Source organism: Lasioglossum baleicum, chromosome 17 (assembly GCF_051020765.1).
Source record: "Lasioglossum baleicum chromosome 17, iyLasBale1, whole genome shotgun sequence".
Taxonomy (NCBI): domain Eukaryota; kingdom Metazoa; phylum Arthropoda; class Insecta; order Hymenoptera; family Halictidae; genus Lasioglossum; species Lasioglossum baleicum.
This window is the reverse complement of record NC_134945.1, coordinates 4,341,233-4,360,362: the sequence shown is the minus strand read 5'-3', so window position 1 is coordinate 4,360,362 and position 19,130 is coordinate 4,341,233. Positions and strand designations below refer to the sequence as shown.

Here is a 19,130-nt window from a genome sequence, read left to right as displayed (position 1 = left end):
GTTAATACAAAATAGATATTTATAAAGATGAGGTACCTCTCGTCCGAGTAATTCAAGATTAAAACATTAAAAATTGTAATCAAATATTTTATGTAATGATGTCTTTTTGAAAAATCGTAAGAAGAAAATTTGACCTAAACTCCGCAATATTTATTACACGCAAGGCAATGCCGCGAGCGCGTGTATTAAATGAGCATAAAATTTTTGATGGATTTGTAATAGATGGTGTGGTCGCTGGTTCTTAGAAACGATAGACAGTCTTCTTACATGTTCTCAGTACAATAGGGAATCCTATATCTTCCAATGAACGAATATAATGTGAACGCTATACATAATGTACAGTTTCTCTCATTAAATCGAAAGGCTTCCAACGACCATCTATATGTATAATAAAAATCAAATGCTGTTCGTTGGTCACGACATCACGGGAGAACGGCTGGACCGATTTGGCTAATTTTTTTTTTAAATGTTCGTTGTAGTCCGAATCAGGTTTTAAGATTTAAAAAAAAATTGGAAAAGTTTCCCGGAAACATGAAAATTCGGGAAAAACTAAAAGTGCTTTTAGAATCATATTTCAATACAACAAAAAAACGAACGTCGTAGCTTTTAATCAATATTTCAATAGAAATTTACATTATCGACGTCTGTTTGCATTATCGACATTATAAACATTCGCCAGTTAGTTAATTTCGATTACAATTTATTTCGTTACGTACGCAAAAAGAAAATGCGTACCACTAACCTTACTCACGAAGCTCGCGAAGCGAGCGAGAAACAACTCCCCTCTAGTGATAAATAAAATTCAAAAAAATTCAAAGCCTTTAGCCGATGAACCTGGCGCAGAACAATTCACCAAGTAGAATAGAATCCACTTCTCTCCTTCCTTTTTATTACAATGTTATTATTTACACATTAAATTTGATACTGGAACTACCAAGCACTAAATGCGACTTATATACATCACTCTGCATATAATAACGACATTGGTATTGGATTTATTCAGATTCCAAGCAATCTTTACTCCAAACTGAAAACATTTTCATATTTTCATTAATTACAAGTAGATTGCGGAATTTTATGCAAATTAAACACTTTCTACCTGAATAACAACAAAGTGGGCTGAGATAAAAATATAATTTCTTTTTTGAAATGTTTAATAGGTCGAACATGATATAACAGTAGCATTTTTCGTCTAACGTTTTTGCTGTTTTAGATTACACTTATTCATTTTTGTCCATGTGAACCATGTAATTTTAACTTTTAAATATTAAATTGATAATATCATTCACACACATTTGGTATAATTATAAAAAAGTTATTCTGTTCTAGAGGGTGTACGGAGATTCATTTTACCGAATCTCGGTAACGTCCTATAACAAACGAATGCTATAACGAAGCGCAAGGTTTTAGAACGACTTAGCTCGCTACAGGCTACCGTAGTGTATTCGAAAAAAAAAATCTTATGTGTCCGGTACTTACAATTAGAGAACATACAGTATAATTGCCGTATTCAGCAGCGTGTAAAAGTATGAAAGTATAATGTCTATTCGGAAACCCGTTTCGATTCGACGCTCCTACCGAATCACGATAAATTAAACACAGCGGACGCTAAATAACTCCCCGTGTTAGGCAATTAAACGTTAATCGCAAAATTATGCTGTCCCGTTAGAATCCTAATGCCACGTCGCGTCGCGGCGCGCTATTCAGCGATCGAGCGAGGCAAGCGAGGCTAGACAGGATACATTTTGTTCCCACGTTTCGAGGAAAAATTAGGCGAGACACACTCGATACTCACGATTACAGGGTTCATTACATTGTTCCGTTGTGCTTCGGGAGCAAACCTCGAAAAACGGTGAACAGCCAGTGGTGAAACTTCGTGTTTCGAAACGCACACGCACCATACACGAGAGAAGGTATTTAGGTGTAATCGAGCCTCGCAAACACACCCCGGCCGAGCCACCAAAAAGTAATGGCAGGTTTCCATTACGTGCACGAAAAAAGCGTCAGCGTATTCTGAATCCGAGCGGATCCGACGCTAATTATGTACTTTACACGTACCTATGCTTCGACGTTCACACCGGTAGTTTTTCGCGTGCGATCATCAACGGGTAAATAATAATTGTACCGAGCACGCTCCGTTTTCATGCAGTCGTTCTTTATTATTCCGCCTACTTTCGTGATCAACCGAAACGACCACTGTCAAATGGGACAGCTACAAGATAAACGACACCTTTATCGTTTACATAAGAATGTCATTGTTTTGTAATAACTACACTTCGCGACAATACTACATGACACCATACAAATCTATGTTACCAAACGGAATTTCTTCTCGTTGCGTATGTATGTACAGCGTTAATAAAAGGTAATGGTTATCCGTCCTAGGAGTGAATCTACACCTCTGGATCGGTGGACATTTGTAAGAGAAATTTGCCGCAAAATTGTTTATAACTAAGAATATTGTTGTTAAACTGTTTTTTTACTTCAACGCCTTCTACTCATCGAGAAGAGGAAAAGTTTGAAAGGAGCCACGTGTCGCAAATAAATAGTTATTGATAGACTTCGGATCTTTATGCATCCATAAAGAAATTGATTGGATGAAATATAAAACAATGAAAGATTTTAGAAATTCAAGAATGTTGTAATGTTGCTTTCAATGTAACAAAGTCGTTAAAGGATGGAATTATTTCTTATGATATTCCTGCTTCCCACTATCAATGCAAAACATTCTTTTTTTTTATGTATATTAAGGCTCAACGTCGCATCAACATCTAGGTCATTAGCGACGAACTTCTATGGTGTTTTTAGATTTTGTTGAAGTGGTTGATTTCTTTAAGGAATTCAATAGTGTTTGTTCTGTGCTTTTCGGATGTGAGAGCCGTGTTCAGGTTGATTCCAAAAAAAACATTCTTATTTTGCATAAAGATTCGCAGTCCAGTTATTGAGATATAAGCTGTTGGAGTTTTTGCAGAATTTGAATTGTGGAATTATACACTCAGTAAAATAAGTCTCCGTACGCCCTTTAAAACAGAATAACTTTTTTATAATTATACCAAATGTGACCTGATGTTTTGTAAACAATTAGAAGCATTGGTTTACTGAATGATCTGCGAAAAAGATTTTCCAAAAATTACAACTCACAAGGTTGCATGCAAAAATAAAAAGAGCATTTTTTAAAACTTTTTTATTTGGGCCCTTAATGAAAATTTAAAATACGTACTTTTGTGGTTCACTGTATGTATTACTGAAAGATAAGAAGTGAGATTGGAAGGTATAAACAATCGTTCATGATGCTCTGTCACGATGTGTGACAAATTCATGATCACTATAGTGTACCAGTGTGATAAAAGATATAAAATTTTGCGACTCTGTGCGTCGCTTTTCAAAGTAAGACGGATTCTGTCCGATCCTTCGAAAGATTTCGCCACTGCGCACCTTGGAGGAAAAGTTCGCCGTGTATCATGCGGTTACCTAACATGTCTCATCAGCAAAGACGCTCGTTAGATAAAGGACAACAGTTCATTGCTCGGGACTGGTTCCCGTGTGGACGTAAGACGCGATACTTTTCAGAAAAGACCGCGGTCCCGTCCGCGTCCGGTCGGCTATCCTCCGCAGCGCGAAAGGGAGAAAAACGAGGGATTTTATCGAGCGAACGGAGAAACGGCGAAGACTTCAACGTGTCTGCACGCCATTAAAATGTCACACCGGAACGGCGCGGCGCGGCGACCGGGTACCGCACGTGCATACACACAGACGTACAGACATACGTACATGCATACATGCATGCATGCATGTGCATACAGATCCATGCAACGTACATGCACACACACACACACACACACTTGCACACCTATGGTTTTGACGGATTCGGTTCTAGCTTGATCGTGACGACGGGCCTGGTTGAATAATTTCCACGGCGATTCATAATTGATATCGTCTACACGCGGGTTCAGCCACCTACGCTTAAACCGAGCACACGCCGGTCTAAAGATACACGAACTCAATTAGAGGAAACTCATACCACCCGATCGCGGACGTGGATCTTGGAAACTCGTCTCTATCCACCGCGGCAGCAGCGCGGCGGCGCAAGTTCGCGTTTCGACACTCGATCCCTATCCACCCGGAAACCTTTCTTCGGTCTCCGAATCGCCGGAATTAATAATGCCGGGCAATTTTCCTGATTGCACAAATCAACTGGATATTGAGCGTGCTCGTTCTTTAGCACATATTTCGCGGCGCTGTGAACCTCGTTCTATCGAACTTGATAAATATCCGAATGTCTACAGAGTGATCAACAGACACTAAATCTTTATGTAAAAGAAGAATTCTTTTGATCAATTCTGAGAGACACGGATTCAATAAAAATCTGCTTCATCTTTTAATAATTTTAGCCCCTTGCCGTGTTTTAATGAAAGCCTGATAAATGTTACGCCTTTCTTTCATAATGAAATAAAATTTGACTCGTTTGTAATCAATGTTTAAGCATTAAAATAAATGTAGCCACGAAAAATATATAAATTTTCTTGTCTCTTCTACGACATTTTTGGGAATAAAGACTATTAACCGCTGTAACTGTAAAAGAAAATGATACGCCAAGGGGTTAATAAGATGCGGAGCAGAATGTCAACACGTAAACCATGTTATATGGCAATGACCAGACTATGAGAATGAACGTAACACATTAGAAACAAAGCTTCTAAAAGTCAAGTACTGTTTTCCTCTTTGCCTTTTCTCTGCGTTTTCCTCCTTCTTATGTAAACCTGGTATAGAAGGACTGAAAATAATTTATAATTTTCTCAAACAATGTTCCGTAAGGATATAAAAACAATGCAAACACCTATGTAATTTACTTGCTAAATGAACCAATCGGTTTGAAGCAATAATAAATAAATAAATCGTTTTAATAAGTTCGAACAACAGAGCAGTGTTCATTAATTGTTCTAAAGTTTTCACTGTTTTGTATTTAATCCACCCATTTTAGCCATCAGTGCATCAACTTCGCAGTCTAGTGATCAAAAACGTTTCTTGTATTTCCATTTCGGCTTCGCGAGCCCTCGGATAATTCGGCTAAATCTTGACAAAGAAGAACAGAAACCTTGATGTTCAATTTCAGATGATATTAATATCTAAGCTTCCATGTGGACCAGAACAATCATTGAAAATCCTGATAGGTTTCCGATAAATAAAGCGTTAATGCTAGAACTACCGAGTACTAAACGCAAGTGATATACGTATGTATTATATCTGTATAATTACGTATCGTAGAAGACATTATTATCTGGAAAAAAATATTCTAGAAGTGTATAGGATCTGAAAGACACTGCTTTAAATAAAATAGTTGTAAACAAAGTATTGGAACTTTGGAACGTATCTATTATTTTACGAGATTGGAGCGAAAAGCGCTGACATTATCCTTGTAAGTTGCGTCCATTGACAATGGAATAGACGTAATAATGCTGGCTTGGGACGAGTAGCGTTCTAGAGATTGATGGAACTAATAGAATGGACAGATATTGCTCCATTGCGGTTTCCGTGGGCGAATCCAGTGACTCTGAGATTTACTGTTGTCAAGAAGACTCGGATAATTGGACAGATCCTTTTACAATCGTACTGTAAATTGCAGGTACTCAACCCTCGCCTGGCGTACTGGGGTATGTTTGAATTCTTTATACGTTTGCTCTATATGTATACTACTATAGCAACAAGAGCTGAATTAAACAAATTCAATATTATAATTCAATCACTTTTCAAATTCCGTTATTAAAAATCGATGGCATCATTTCAACTGTCACACTCTTCTAATTGAGACTAACGCACTTCTTGAATTCAAATTAAAAATTAAGTTTTGCAGCGATGTCTTGTATAAAACAAATTCACTTCAGAGATGGGAAAATTCACAGTTAAAAAATACGATAATTGATCATGATTTTAGTCTCCGTCAGTTTAAATGGAGAATTTTAATCCTATGACAATTGAACTATTGTTAACCCCTTGCAGTACTATTTACAGGGTCTGCCCGGAAAGTAATGCGACCACATTTAAAAAAAAAAAATCTATTAAACATATGGGTACAAACTTTTAAATTTCTTCAAAGTAGGATCCTTGGGCGTCGACACATTTTTTCCAGCGCGATTTCCATGCTTCGAATGCTCCCTGGAAGGCATTTTTTGGAACCTCTCGTAGTACACTCGTCACAGCCTCTTTGACGCGTTCCACGCTTTCAAAATGGCATCTTTTAGCACATTTTTAATTTTTGGAAACAAGAAGAAGTCGACAGGAGACAAGTCAGGACTGTACGGGGGTTGAGGAAGTGTTGTGATCCAACTAAGAAGTACCGTTTACTGTTTTCCCCGTAATCTACCGAAAAGTTTTGGTTGGAAGTGCTCGACGAGGCTGCGACGAGGGTACTACGAGAGGCTCCAGATAACGCCTTCCAGGGAGCATACGAAACATGGAAATCGTGCTGGAAAAAATGTGTCAACGCCCAAGAATCCTACTTTGAAGAATTTTAAAGGTTTGTACTCATATGTTCAATAGATTTATAAAAAAAAATATGGTCGCATTACTTTCCGGATAGACCCTGTATTTCGTGGCTACAGTGATTAGAAATTCTTCGTCGTTCAGAATTTCATAGAAATAAAAAGATAGTTTATATTTGTTCTATGCCTATACTTTCTCCAAGGGCTATACATAGACTACAACAAAATAGAATTTAATGTCGGTTTACAGAAAATTAATAACATACATATTTATTAGACGCTGTTCAGAGTCTTCATCGTTATCTCATCGACAGATATAGAATCAATTTAAAAAGTAGAGAAAATATTGTTAAAGAATAAAAACGCGCTAATGTATATCGTCACTATTATTATAATAAAATCACTCGTTACTTTACAATATCACTTTCTTAGTTCAAGTAATTCTTTTTCCAGTAAGATCCTTAATAAAATTCATAAATTGGTGTTTGGCAATCATGAGTTTACTTTACTTACTCGTTGTCTTTAAGACAAATTATATTTATACTATAAACCGATTTTGTACAATGACTAGCGAATTATTAAGAATGCCATAATTTCTTGTCGACGAAACCGCAATCTGTTTCAAACAAAGCCATTTCTCTTTTGCGCCGAGGTATGACTCACGTAACTAGAAAATAATGATGCGATTGTTATTATCAGAAAATGCGGTTGATGAACATGAATCAAGGTCCGAGGGTGGAAATCGGATTCTGCGGGACAGAAAACGACATTTTCGACGTTTACCAGATTTGCGATAATGCCTACTAATTTCTCGTAGCTGCCGTGATGTTGAAATTTAATACAAACGATCACTATGACAAGGACACCGCACGAATTGCCGATGGACATCATAGATTAAGTTAAACTGTTCGTTCAAAGATTGACCTTTTGCGAACTGTTTGTTCAGGAAACATTTCTATGCGAAACTGACACGAATGATGCTATACATATTTAACGATACGCGCCATATTTAATATTCATATAGGCACTTAGGATGCTTATAAATTTTTATCAGAAGTGACATTTTCTACATTGTTTTACTAAATATGTATTTATTTCATTAACGCTAGATCTACGGAACATTAAACGTGACTATTTTAAATCTTTAATCTTTACACCGATTTGTTTACTTAACAAGTACAGTATTGTTACATGTAGCTTACATTACATAGGTGTTACATTCTTTTTATATCCTTACGGACTGTATGAAAATAACAAGAATTTATTTATTCAGATTTTTAGATGTCCATAGGAAAAATGTATCAAACCAATTTTCCATAAATGCATCATTCCAATCTCAATAATCACAAATTAAATAATTCAGAGCTCATCGTTCTAGCGACTCTCGTAGTTTTACTGTTAAAGACATTATACTGACGGATGTATACTAATCTTTCCAAGTATACATAATCATATACAGGTACATTTAATTTTAGTTTGTCATTAAAGTCCAGTGATTACACAGTGTAATACTATCTGTTCTTCAATATGTTCGCAATTATTTCTATTATCCATTGTTTCGTTGTTTTAATGTCTTTATTAAATTAGGTATAATTGACTAAAAGGTAAAAGCATTTCCTCAATTCTTAAAAAATCGATTCTGTATTTTTATTTAACTAGCAGTGTAAGATATGCATCAGATGATTGCATAGGTTCGCGCGCGTGCCCGATTTGAAAATATAATTCAATGGTTAAATTATAAAGAGTACAACTTTATTATATTATATTTTTATATTAAAAATATTATATATTTTTTTACACTCCGCCGTGCAATGCAGTTTGTAAAATCTATGAAAATCGGGCACGAACTTATGCAACCATCTAATAAATAATATAAGATCTGATTTTATAGTAGCAAAGTAATATAAAATGTGGAGTGACAGCATTCGAGTAAAAAACACAACTGAGATTGTCAGATTTATAATTGTGTATAAATACCTGTAGAAAATAGAAATTGTCTAACCTAATTATAAGAAACAGAAGTTAAACGGGAATGCATTTCCTCTTTCAATAATTTTAATACGTCGAAAATAATATAACAGTATCATGAAAGTCTTCGAATGTCTTCGCATAACATGTATAAACTATACATACGTTATAAAATCTACATAGTCATGGTATGACTATCCAGAAAATAATGTGGTATGACTAGACTGCGGTTCTTTATGCATTTATGGCATCTGAAAATTTTCAAAAATTGCTGGAATGTAAAATTCGATAAAATTTCGTACGATTTTTAATTATTCCAGATCTACAAAGGCTACTACAACTGAAAACAAGACTTTATTTATGTCCACTTTCTTAAAATTTACATACACAAATTGAAAATTGCATAAACATAAACATCCGCAGTCTAAGTATGACGCATTTCTGAACGTTTGATGTGATTACGCATTCATGAAGTTAGTAACGATCATTGTTACTTGTCATCGTGTTTAATGTATTATCAATTTGTATGTTCGCTGAAGCTATTCATAATAAAAAAAAACTGTATAACTATTTTCTCGTCTACAATTTACACTTTAAATTAATAGTATAATTGATTAAAAAAACATATGTATTCATTATTCAACCGAATGTCACTGTTATTATAAAATTTTTAGAGGTATAAGGTCAAAAAGAAATTAAATTCCATCCAATACAACTTCTCGTTTCCACTACTGGCAGAAAATTATTAACCCTTTGCTGCATTTTAACGGGTCAGACTCATCATAAAGATTTTAACCCTTTGCACTCCGAATTATTTTTCAATTTCATTGCCAACAACTCATCCCTACTATTTTAAGCGTTTTTATAACTAAAAAATAAGACAATTAAATAAATAAAGGAAGAACCAAATACACATGATGACCCGTTTTATTTACATTTTTCTTTCTCTAATGTCGAGTCGCACTCGACAAAGGAGGGCAAAGGGTTAACAAAGTGTAACAAATATGAATGTTACGCGTTTCTTTTTAGATGAAATAAAATTTGATCCGCTTTTTAATTAATATATAAGCATTAAAATAAATGCAATCATACAAAAAATTTAAATTTTCTGTTCTCTTCTACGAAATTTTTGGGGATAAAGTCGTTTTAATCACTTTAACTGTAAAGAAAATGGTACGGCAAGGGGTTGAAATAGTGACCATCATAGATTAATTTAGATTACATTTATCGAATAATAACTTCAGTAAGCTGAACAACTTGCATTCATTAACTGTTTGCTTTACAGACCATCAGATACGGTTTCCCATGTTTGTGATTAGCACATTTAAAGGGACATCAAGCCTGTTCCCTTCGTTTAACAAACTTCAGCTTTCCCTGCGGGAGATTAATTGACGCAAACTGATAATACACGTAACGTACTAAGATTCGCGGGGAGAAAATTAGCTCGTGTTGACGACGGCTTCTCGCTAATTACCAACTGACGAATAAGACAAATGCTAAGCAGCTGATAACAGTAAATATTTCCTTTTCGCAAAAATCATTAATTACGTGGATTTTTCTACCGTCTCCAGTATTTCAAGTTCTTACGCGATTCGTTCATCTTTCAGATGTAACCGAGGTGTAATATTTTAACTTGGCCTACTATGGTTCCCAGTGCACGTTTAATATCTTTTGATTGAAAATGTAATTGTTCTGTTTAGCCCTCATCTTCGAGTTTTCAAGACAAAAATTTAATTGTATTATGCGTATGTCTAAAGTTAATCGACCATGTAAAAGTTCAAGCACCATCCAATATTTCAAAACAATAATACACATGTAAACTTTCGAACAATTTTATCAAATACGTATACATATGTATACACGTAAAAAATATATTTAATTTCAACGAAAACGATACTATACGGCATTGTAGAGACAATAAATTCGACTTTGTTTAGAAATTTTGCATATCATTGAAATGATAATAAAACCAGAATTTCCTTAATATTTAATTTCTTGAGTTCTAATCAGAATCAAAATTTTATAAAACGTTTTAAACTATTTTCTGTTCCATATTCTATATCTGCAATTCCAAATTATTTGAACCGTTTCCGTCAAATCGATTGAAAATCGACATTGTCATCACATCAACCATTAACATGTAAATTGCAGAATATGTCTACTTTTGGAAACTGGCAGTACGAAATTTGAATACACCGGAAAACCAAATTTACGTTCATATAAATTTTAGAATGACTTTAAATAGCCACTTTCAAATAGTCATTTATTACTAAAAATTACCGTGTTGTTTACACATTCATGTTAAATATTATTAAATATGTATATATGTTAGAGTACAGAATATGGAATATACATAGAATGTTATATTATTGTATGTACAGAGAGTATTGTATTGTATGAAATATAATTAAGTATAATTAAATATAATGAAACGTGTTTTAATTTCAAGTATAAAATTTAAAATACAATGAAATGATAAAATAATTATTGTTCGAGTAAGTAAGTGTAAACTGTTATTCCAAGCCTCAGTTGTTCTTTAAACAGTTTTACATCAAATAAAACATTTTTATAAAATTTTCAATCGAATTACGTAATTTCAACAAGCAAAAATGTAACTTGATACACTTATTCACGAGTGCAAACGTAATTTAAAAATGAAATAAAAGTAAAAACACGTTACAAAAACCTTACAAGTTACCCATAACACTTTCCACTAGAATTCATCATTTTAGCAAATTACAAAAGAAGCTTTCCATTGTATGTATCATTTTGACAAAACGTAGCCGCTTGTTTGTCTCCGCCTTATCATGTTCGGTGTCATACGAGATTATCCGCAATTCTCTGACCGTATTACAAAGGTTGCCTTTAAGCACTCGACACTTGATCAGCCGATAACTTATGTAGGAGAACTACACACATGATTTATGCATACACTTTTCGTTTTAGTTGATGAAAAAAGTTGAAGATCCTATTTAACGTCGTTTATGTTCTTATTAATTAATTTATTACACACATACAAACAAACCACTAATTTCTGTGCTCACGTTAAAATTTGACCTCTCATGTCACGATATTTATTAACTGAATTGTTTAACTATATGCATGTTAAAGTGTTTTACTAACAAGTTAATACAAGTTATTTTACTAACTGAAAAGGTTAGAAAGACTATTGACTGAAAACTGAAAAGACTTTTCTCTCTTTTTCTCTCTTTCTCAGCTTCTGTATCGATGCATCGATCATTTATTTATCCTATCATAATTCTACGTAAACGTTTAACATCTTTCTCCATTTTAATCGATTTATATATGTAAATACAATAATAATATGTTTCCGCTTGGTTTGTTTCAATTTCTAAGGTTTACATAATTGTCCCTTATTAAATGTAATAGATACCAGCGAAAGTAGATTCTTTAGCCATTACGTTTGTCACTAATGATATACATTTAAAGAAATAAAAATACCATAACTCGATTGCCACACACAAACTTTGTTTTACCATTTTTTGTACATATGTACATGTTCTGAAATATGTTTAATTTACTAAAAATTATTGGAACTTCATCAATGAATTAAAAAAATTTACCATACTTCTGTGAGTATGTGTTGGATAACAAATCGGGAAAAGCCAGAATAAACTTGTGAAACTTATAGTTTAGTCGGTGCTACAGAAATCCGAACAAGTTTTTACGAAAAGATGTGTTAAAAACGAATAATTGTTGTAACAAAATGTCGAGCGAATCATTTCGACTCTTGGTAATTTCAGCGTTGATCAAAACGTCGTCTTTTTTCGTACACGGTTGTTTATGAGGTTTTTAAAGCAGACGATTATTCGTAATTTATGTAAGGCGTGTACAACATAAATGTTGGAATTTAAGCTTGTAATTCAAAAAGAGTTAAAAGCATTTTTTGCGCGATCGTGCTTCATTTTTGCAGAGGTAAAGCACAAAGGCAGCAAAAATGGCACAGAAAATTTCCGACGTGCACGGCGATGATGCCGTGAATGAGAAATTGTTTTAAATGTGGTTCAAAAGTACTGGAAATTTTGATCTTGTCGATGATAAACGGTCTAATCGATCAATTGAGATTGCTATTACCTAAATCTCCAGTCTAATGAATAATAATTCGCGTTACATCGCAAAAGAAATGATAGAATCATGTGTTAACCCCTCAGAGACACATCGCTCGATTCTCGGTTTCTTTCTGTACGACCAATATTTATTTTCTGTACACTGTGGATGCTTACGAAAAATAAAAATTATTCATCCTATGCGTTGAACCAAACAAGAATTTATCACTTTTTGTATAATAACACTGTCCAACAAATTTCAACTTTTTAAAAGTATTTCGATTCCCACTATGCGATTCTCATAGAGTTTTCCGCGCTGATTCCGAATCTGGTTTTAATTTTTTTCCTATACGTCCAGTTTTTGAGAAAATGGAGTTTAAAAAAAAGACATATTTTTCAACTTTAAACAAATATTGCGATGTTATTATAAAAGATATTGAATTGTTCTTTACAGCAAAAGATTCTGTAGACTTTCCCGAATACAGTGATATCAAATATTAATACATTATGATTGTTTAAACATGTTTAAACAATGATTAAAGACGGAGATGCACCACTTTTGCACCAATTTTTGCGGATATTTGCGAATTTATCTCAAAAAATAAGGGTCCAGCGAAAAATTGAACTATACCACGCGAAAGAGCAGACTTTTATCTTGAGAAACCCCCCTGTGAAGTTTGCATGGTCGACGTTTTCTTCGAACCAGAAAGCAAAATATGCGCCGTGTCCCGTCCCGAGCGCCACTGGCGGAAACTCATGTCGCGCGAAGATATTTTGCTTTCTGGTTCGAAGAAAACGTCGACCACGCAAACTTCACAGGGGGTTTCTCAAGATAAAAGTCTGCTCTTTCGCGTGGTATAGTTCAATTTTTCGCTGGACCCTTATTTTTTTGGGTAAATTCGAAAATATCCGCAAAAATTGGTGCAAAAGTGGTGCATCTCTGTCTTTAATCATTGTTTAAACATGTTTAAACAATCACATAATGTATTAATATTGGATATCACTGTATTCGGGAAAGTCTACAGAATCTTTTGCTGTAAAGAACAATTCAATATCTTTTATAATAACATGGCAATATTTGTTTAAAGTTGAAAAATATGTCTTTTTTTTTAACTCCATTTTCTCAAAAACTGGACGTAGAGGAAAAAAATTAAAACCAGATTCGGAATCAGCGCGGAAAACTCTACAAGAATCGCATAGTGGGAATCGAAATACTTTTTGGCTGTTGGACAGTGTAATCTTCAATTCTTTTAATCTTCCTACGGTCTGAAATTAAGTAAACATTTATACAGAGTTTTAGAGTACCATTGCAAATAAACTATTAGACATTTTCATATTTTGCACAACTATTTTCAAATTCCAGAAACTAAGCGCTAATGGATGAAATTATACATGTATGTGTCGTACTTAGTAATCATCACAATCATTACAGTGCACAGACGTCGCCCTAAAGGGTTAAAAGCCACTTGCGTGCGTTTCTAACAGAAAATTCCGTCATTACTTTCTGGCCAATCTAATATCATTTAACTCTTAACTGGTATAGTGGGACCTCTTACGATCTCAATGGAATTTCAGTACAATAAATTTCGCTAGTGTGCATGCTACGACGACTGCATAGTTGCAGTCAAGTTTCGTTAACTTCTTTAGAACATTTGGATTATTTAGTTCAGAATCAGTACAGTGCACCGACGTCGCGCTGAAGGGTTTGAAGCCACTTGTGTGCATTTTTAACAAAAAATTCCGTCATTACTTTCTAGTCAATCTAATATCATTTAAGTCAGTGTTTCCCATAGTTTCGACATCTGTGTACCCCTTGTACAACTGCCGATGAGTATCCCCCGTTAAGAACGATCGGTATTAAGTAGCAGGCGTGTACATCCTTCGTGCACAACAGTAGACTCCCGCTGCACCAGGATTGTTCCACTAGAATCAATGCGTACCCCCTACAAACTCTTCCTGTACCCCCAGGGGTACGCATGTAACTATCAAATTTCGTTAACTTTTGTAAAACGTGTACCTAAAAGTATCTCAGAAAATTTCTACAGAATTTTACAGACATCCTAGTACGATACTTTGAAAACGAATCGATCTTTCTCAGTCTATCCTACTCGGTAAAATACTATTCAATGATCGATGATGCCCTTACCTGCCAGCCTGTCCTTAAGGTGTGGGTGTCCTTGAAACGGATGAGCAGCAAGGTTCGCGAGTAGACTCGCCCTGTGAAGCCCGGCAGCCGCCGCTTGCTGTTGACTATGCTGAAGAGCTTGTAAACTCCACGGTGGTATCAGGGCCTGTGCGGGCAGTGCTCCCGTGCTCGTGCCATTAGCACCTGGTGGTCGATGCGCAGGTACTCTGATTACACCTCCGCCGGTATAAATCAGGCCAGTTCCGGTTGGGAAAAGCCTAAACGGCGCCAAGAGGTCCGCGGCCGTAGAGCAATGTACCGACGACGACGAGTTCGTCTGCGTTTCCGGCGTGCTGCCGGTGTCATCGTCATCTTTCTCCGACAGTTTCTCCTCGATCTCGTGTCCCCATGATCTTCTGCCGTCATCCAAGGTCATCGACGAGCCCCCGTTGTTGTTACCCTCCTCCCAGGACCACTTTCTCTCTTTGTCGCTATCCAGATCCTCGGACGAAGGACTCTTCGGGTTCTGCGATCGATTCTCGCCCAATAGACGACTTATGCTGAACGGATGGCTTCTCGGAGACTCATTTTGAAGCGTCCGCGAACTGGTCTGGCTCGGCGGCGGAGAATTCGAGCACTCGGAATGCTCCTGCGGCAGCCGACGACCGTCGTTCACATAATCGTGCGGCCCGCAGCTTCCGGTGTCCGAGTCGTCCACGTTGATCTCCTCCGTCGCATCCACGTCACTGTCCCCTTGAACCGACATGATCCTCTCGGCTACAGTCTCTGACCGATCCCGACCGTTTTCAAACAATTACCAAAGTCACACAATGATAGCGTTCACCGTGGGTCGCCACCGAATCTCATTCTGCTCTATCGACCCCCGACGATGCCCTCCGACCACCGAAACACCAAAACATCGATCGTTGCAACGTCTAAATTCTATCAGCCTATCCTCGCAACGCACCGACAGACCCACACTACTTAATCTGACGTCTCAAAGGTCGGAAATGACTTCCGTACGTTCTCATCCAACATTCGAACCATCACGTATTCCTGCTCGATTGACGGCCATGTTGTTCGCAGATCTCGCTACGTCAATCTCCCTTGCCGAAGAATGAAAAACTCACTCGCAGGACACTTGTACCCGACGATCATCCACGAGATAGCAACTCATCGTAACGCGACGCACAAAGTCACCACCAATATATTTCTTCGACACTGTTCGATCACTTCGGTATCGGGGACCGGTACCAAAATAAGAACATCCTCCTCGCAAGGATCGATCACAAAACTGGTTCCATCGCCGGCCCTGGAACTTTTCAGATTCAGACTCCCCCGGTTAGAAGCTGCGTGTGTTCCCCTTTCGACAGAGTTCAGATTACCCGTTTCGCTGGGGAAACAACGAAGGGGCGCGAAAGGTGTACCGAATTTGCGGTTCAGAAAGGTGACGAGTGCGGTCCTCACGTGGTCTTCGAAAGGGCTGTGCTGGTCCGTAACTCGGTCCGTGGTGAGTTGGGACGTGGATCCAGGTCGGTCGCGACGAGAGAGACGGGACGTAGTGAGGAGACCAGAGAGACCAGATGTTCCATCCCTACCATGGATCTGCGACGACTCGAGCGGCGTTTAGGTGCGCGGCATCGCCTACCACGGTACCGTCAGCCAATCCCCAGCCGAGAGGTTCCGCCCACCTTCCCAGCGATTGGGCCGCGTTAAATTGATACCTATTTAACATTTGAGCAGAATGTTGCAGGCGATCGCCTTTTTCTCCTATATTATTTATTGCCCGATCGTCGTGCCTCCTTTTTTCTCTCTGCCATCCCGCGTTCCTCCTCGTTTCTTCCTCCCGAACTGAGCTAAGCCGAGCCGAGCCGAGCCGCCTGCAGCCCGCGTTCTATGCAGTACACTCTCTGTGTGTCCTTCGCTTCCTTCTCGCTTCTTCCCTTCAGCTCCCTTTTCTTTCCCTTGCCTATGGCCGTTGCCCTCCTTCTCAGCGTCGGCTCGGCTCGGCTCGTCTCCTCTCTTCTCGCTGCGCTGAGACGCGCCGCATTGAGTTGAAGAAGCGGAGGGACTTAATTACGACGAATATCCTTTTGGCCCCCACCATGCCTCTGCCATCCTCCCATCTCCCCGCCTCTTCGCTCCCTTTTTTCTCGTTCAGCTCGCCAGACGGTAAGAAGAGCGAACTGTCCCTTCTCATCTCAATCTCCTTTGCACTGCCCGTCCCAAGCCTATTATATGTATTATCAGGGGTCGAGGCGTACATATGAAATCTCTTGCGGTATGGTCACTCATGCCGATAGGGTCGAGCCGGGTCGTAGGCGGGTTCGAAAATCGACTGGATTGTTTCAAACACTTCGTCGGCAGGGGAGACCGGGTTCGAAAGTAACCATTTTACTTTGGACTACGCTTACTTAAAACCTATTACATGTACGACAAACATTTCTCTGCAAAAATCTTACCTAGCTATCCGACTGATTGTTTAACCACGGTTTTTTGATTTGCGACAGCTTATGTTTGGGATGCTAACAATAAATGCAGACCGGAGAAAGTGTTACGAGCGTCCAGTATCCCCAGGCGTTGTTTGATTCCAGAGGAAACGAACTTGCAAAGATTAACCCTTTGCAATTCCCTTAATTCCATTGTATTTGATTTTTTTAATTTTCTGGATATGAAATTGATGTAATACCTCGTACAATACCTACTCAAATGTGTTGTAATCAGAGTTGGGCAAAAATTTTATTTAGATAGAAATTTTTGCCCAACTCTGGTAGTAATTGATTGGATACCAACATATTTAATAATGTAAACAACATTGTGAATAGTAGTACAGCAATTTTTAGTGGTTCCTCAGAGTCACCACAATATGTTATTGTCGAGCTTCTGAAATAATTAAAGGAAAAGAGCAATTTCAAAGTGGCTCTTGCAACTGAGACAGAGAATTTTATTTTGCATAAATATCCGCAGTCATGTTTCCCTGCATAGTTCGGATAATTGAGATTCTACAGTACTTAGAGCATGAATAAATCGGAAGTTCTTTGATAAAAGGTTCCGAAAAATGAAATCATATTGTGTAGGGCATACAAAATACATACATATGTATATCCAGTGTCGAAGTGGTTGTTTTAGCGATTGATCGAAGAACTCGTACGTTGGTTTAAGTGAACCCAACAGTTTGGCTTCGATCGTGGTGTTGCAACGTTGCTGTATTTTATGCAGTCGTTGTAGATATGCAGTGTTCGTAGAATAAGAGGCAAAACACCAGACACGTCGATTGGATGAGCTCGAAGTTGATGCGGCTGGAACGAATCTTGCGGTGAACCCTCTTTTGCACATCTTCTTCGTCATGTTTGGGCAGGTACTATTGAAAACGGGAACCGAAAGGTAACATTTTAACAGAATCGTTATTGACAGTATCGTGCATTAACACTAAACCTACCACGAGGGGTCAAATCACCCATTTTAGATTTTTTATTTCACAATTATTGAAATTGTAATTGAATTTATTGAATATATTTTTTGACTCCAGTATATGTATATGTATATCATAGTAAAAATCGCACAAAATATAAATAAATCTAATCATGTTATTTTTATAATATTACATACAATACACCTCAGTTGCTTTTGATGGTCGGTAGGTTTAGTGTTAATGTATCATGAGTAGACTGCGGATCTTTATGCAATTATGGCTTTTAAAAATTTTTTTAAAATGCTACAATATAAAATATAACAGAATTTAGTAGGATTTTAATTTATTTCAGATCTAAAAAAAAGGCTACTACCACGGAAAATAAGATTCTATTGTATTCCACTTTCTTAAAATTCGTCTACAAAAATTGAAAACTGCATAAACATCCGCATCCTAATCATGAGTTTTGCGAATTTTACGTACTTGAAACATTTTCTGAAGTGTAAAACATAATTAACCCTTCGCACTCGGAACTATGTATTTCAACACGAAAACTAAACATTTCCTCTCTCTTATTTGCTTGCTAGGTTTCTGTAAGACATTTTGTTTCTTATCGACTACCACCTCCTCCCAACGGAGTTCATTTAAAATGGTGAGCAACGACAAATCACGAACTAGGCGCGCCATTTTCTTTGTCTCGTCGAATGGCTCTATCAATGTTTAGAATGTTGAACTAGTTGTCGAACGATTCTATTGTTCAATGTCACGGTGTAACTGCACAGAAATGATAAAACTTGAATTCCTCGGTCAATTGAATTATTTATGAAACAACAAATTTTATATGCAGAATTTCAATATCATTGGTATTGATAGAATAATTTTTTCAAACATTATCGTCAGTAATATTTATCATATGTGCGATTTGATCCTTGGAAAATATCTTTAAATGAATGTATAATGTAAATACGTTTCTAACATTATGTTATTACTCAATTGATACAATCTCCAATTGATTTCCGTAGAACATATAAATCTGATAAAACATATACATCTTGTTCAATGAATGACAGTAAAAACTC

The 19,130-nt window shown here is 36.9% G+C and overlaps 1 protein-coding gene across 1 annotated transcript in view; it reads right to left on the bottom strand.

Moving 5' to 3' along the window:
* Positions 1-18,021, bottom strand: part of C15 (homeobox protein C15) — a 94,315-nt gene extending 76,294 nt beyond the window's left edge. Inside the window, exon 1 of the mRNA XM_076442037.1 lies at positions 14,661-18,021. Coding sequence (XP_076298152.1) covers positions 14,661-15,405 — 745 coding nt within the window. The 5' untranslated portion in view covers positions 15,406-18,021. The remainder of the gene's footprint in view (positions 1-14,660) is intronic.
* Between the last annotated feature and the right edge of the window lie 1,109 nt (positions 18,022-19,130).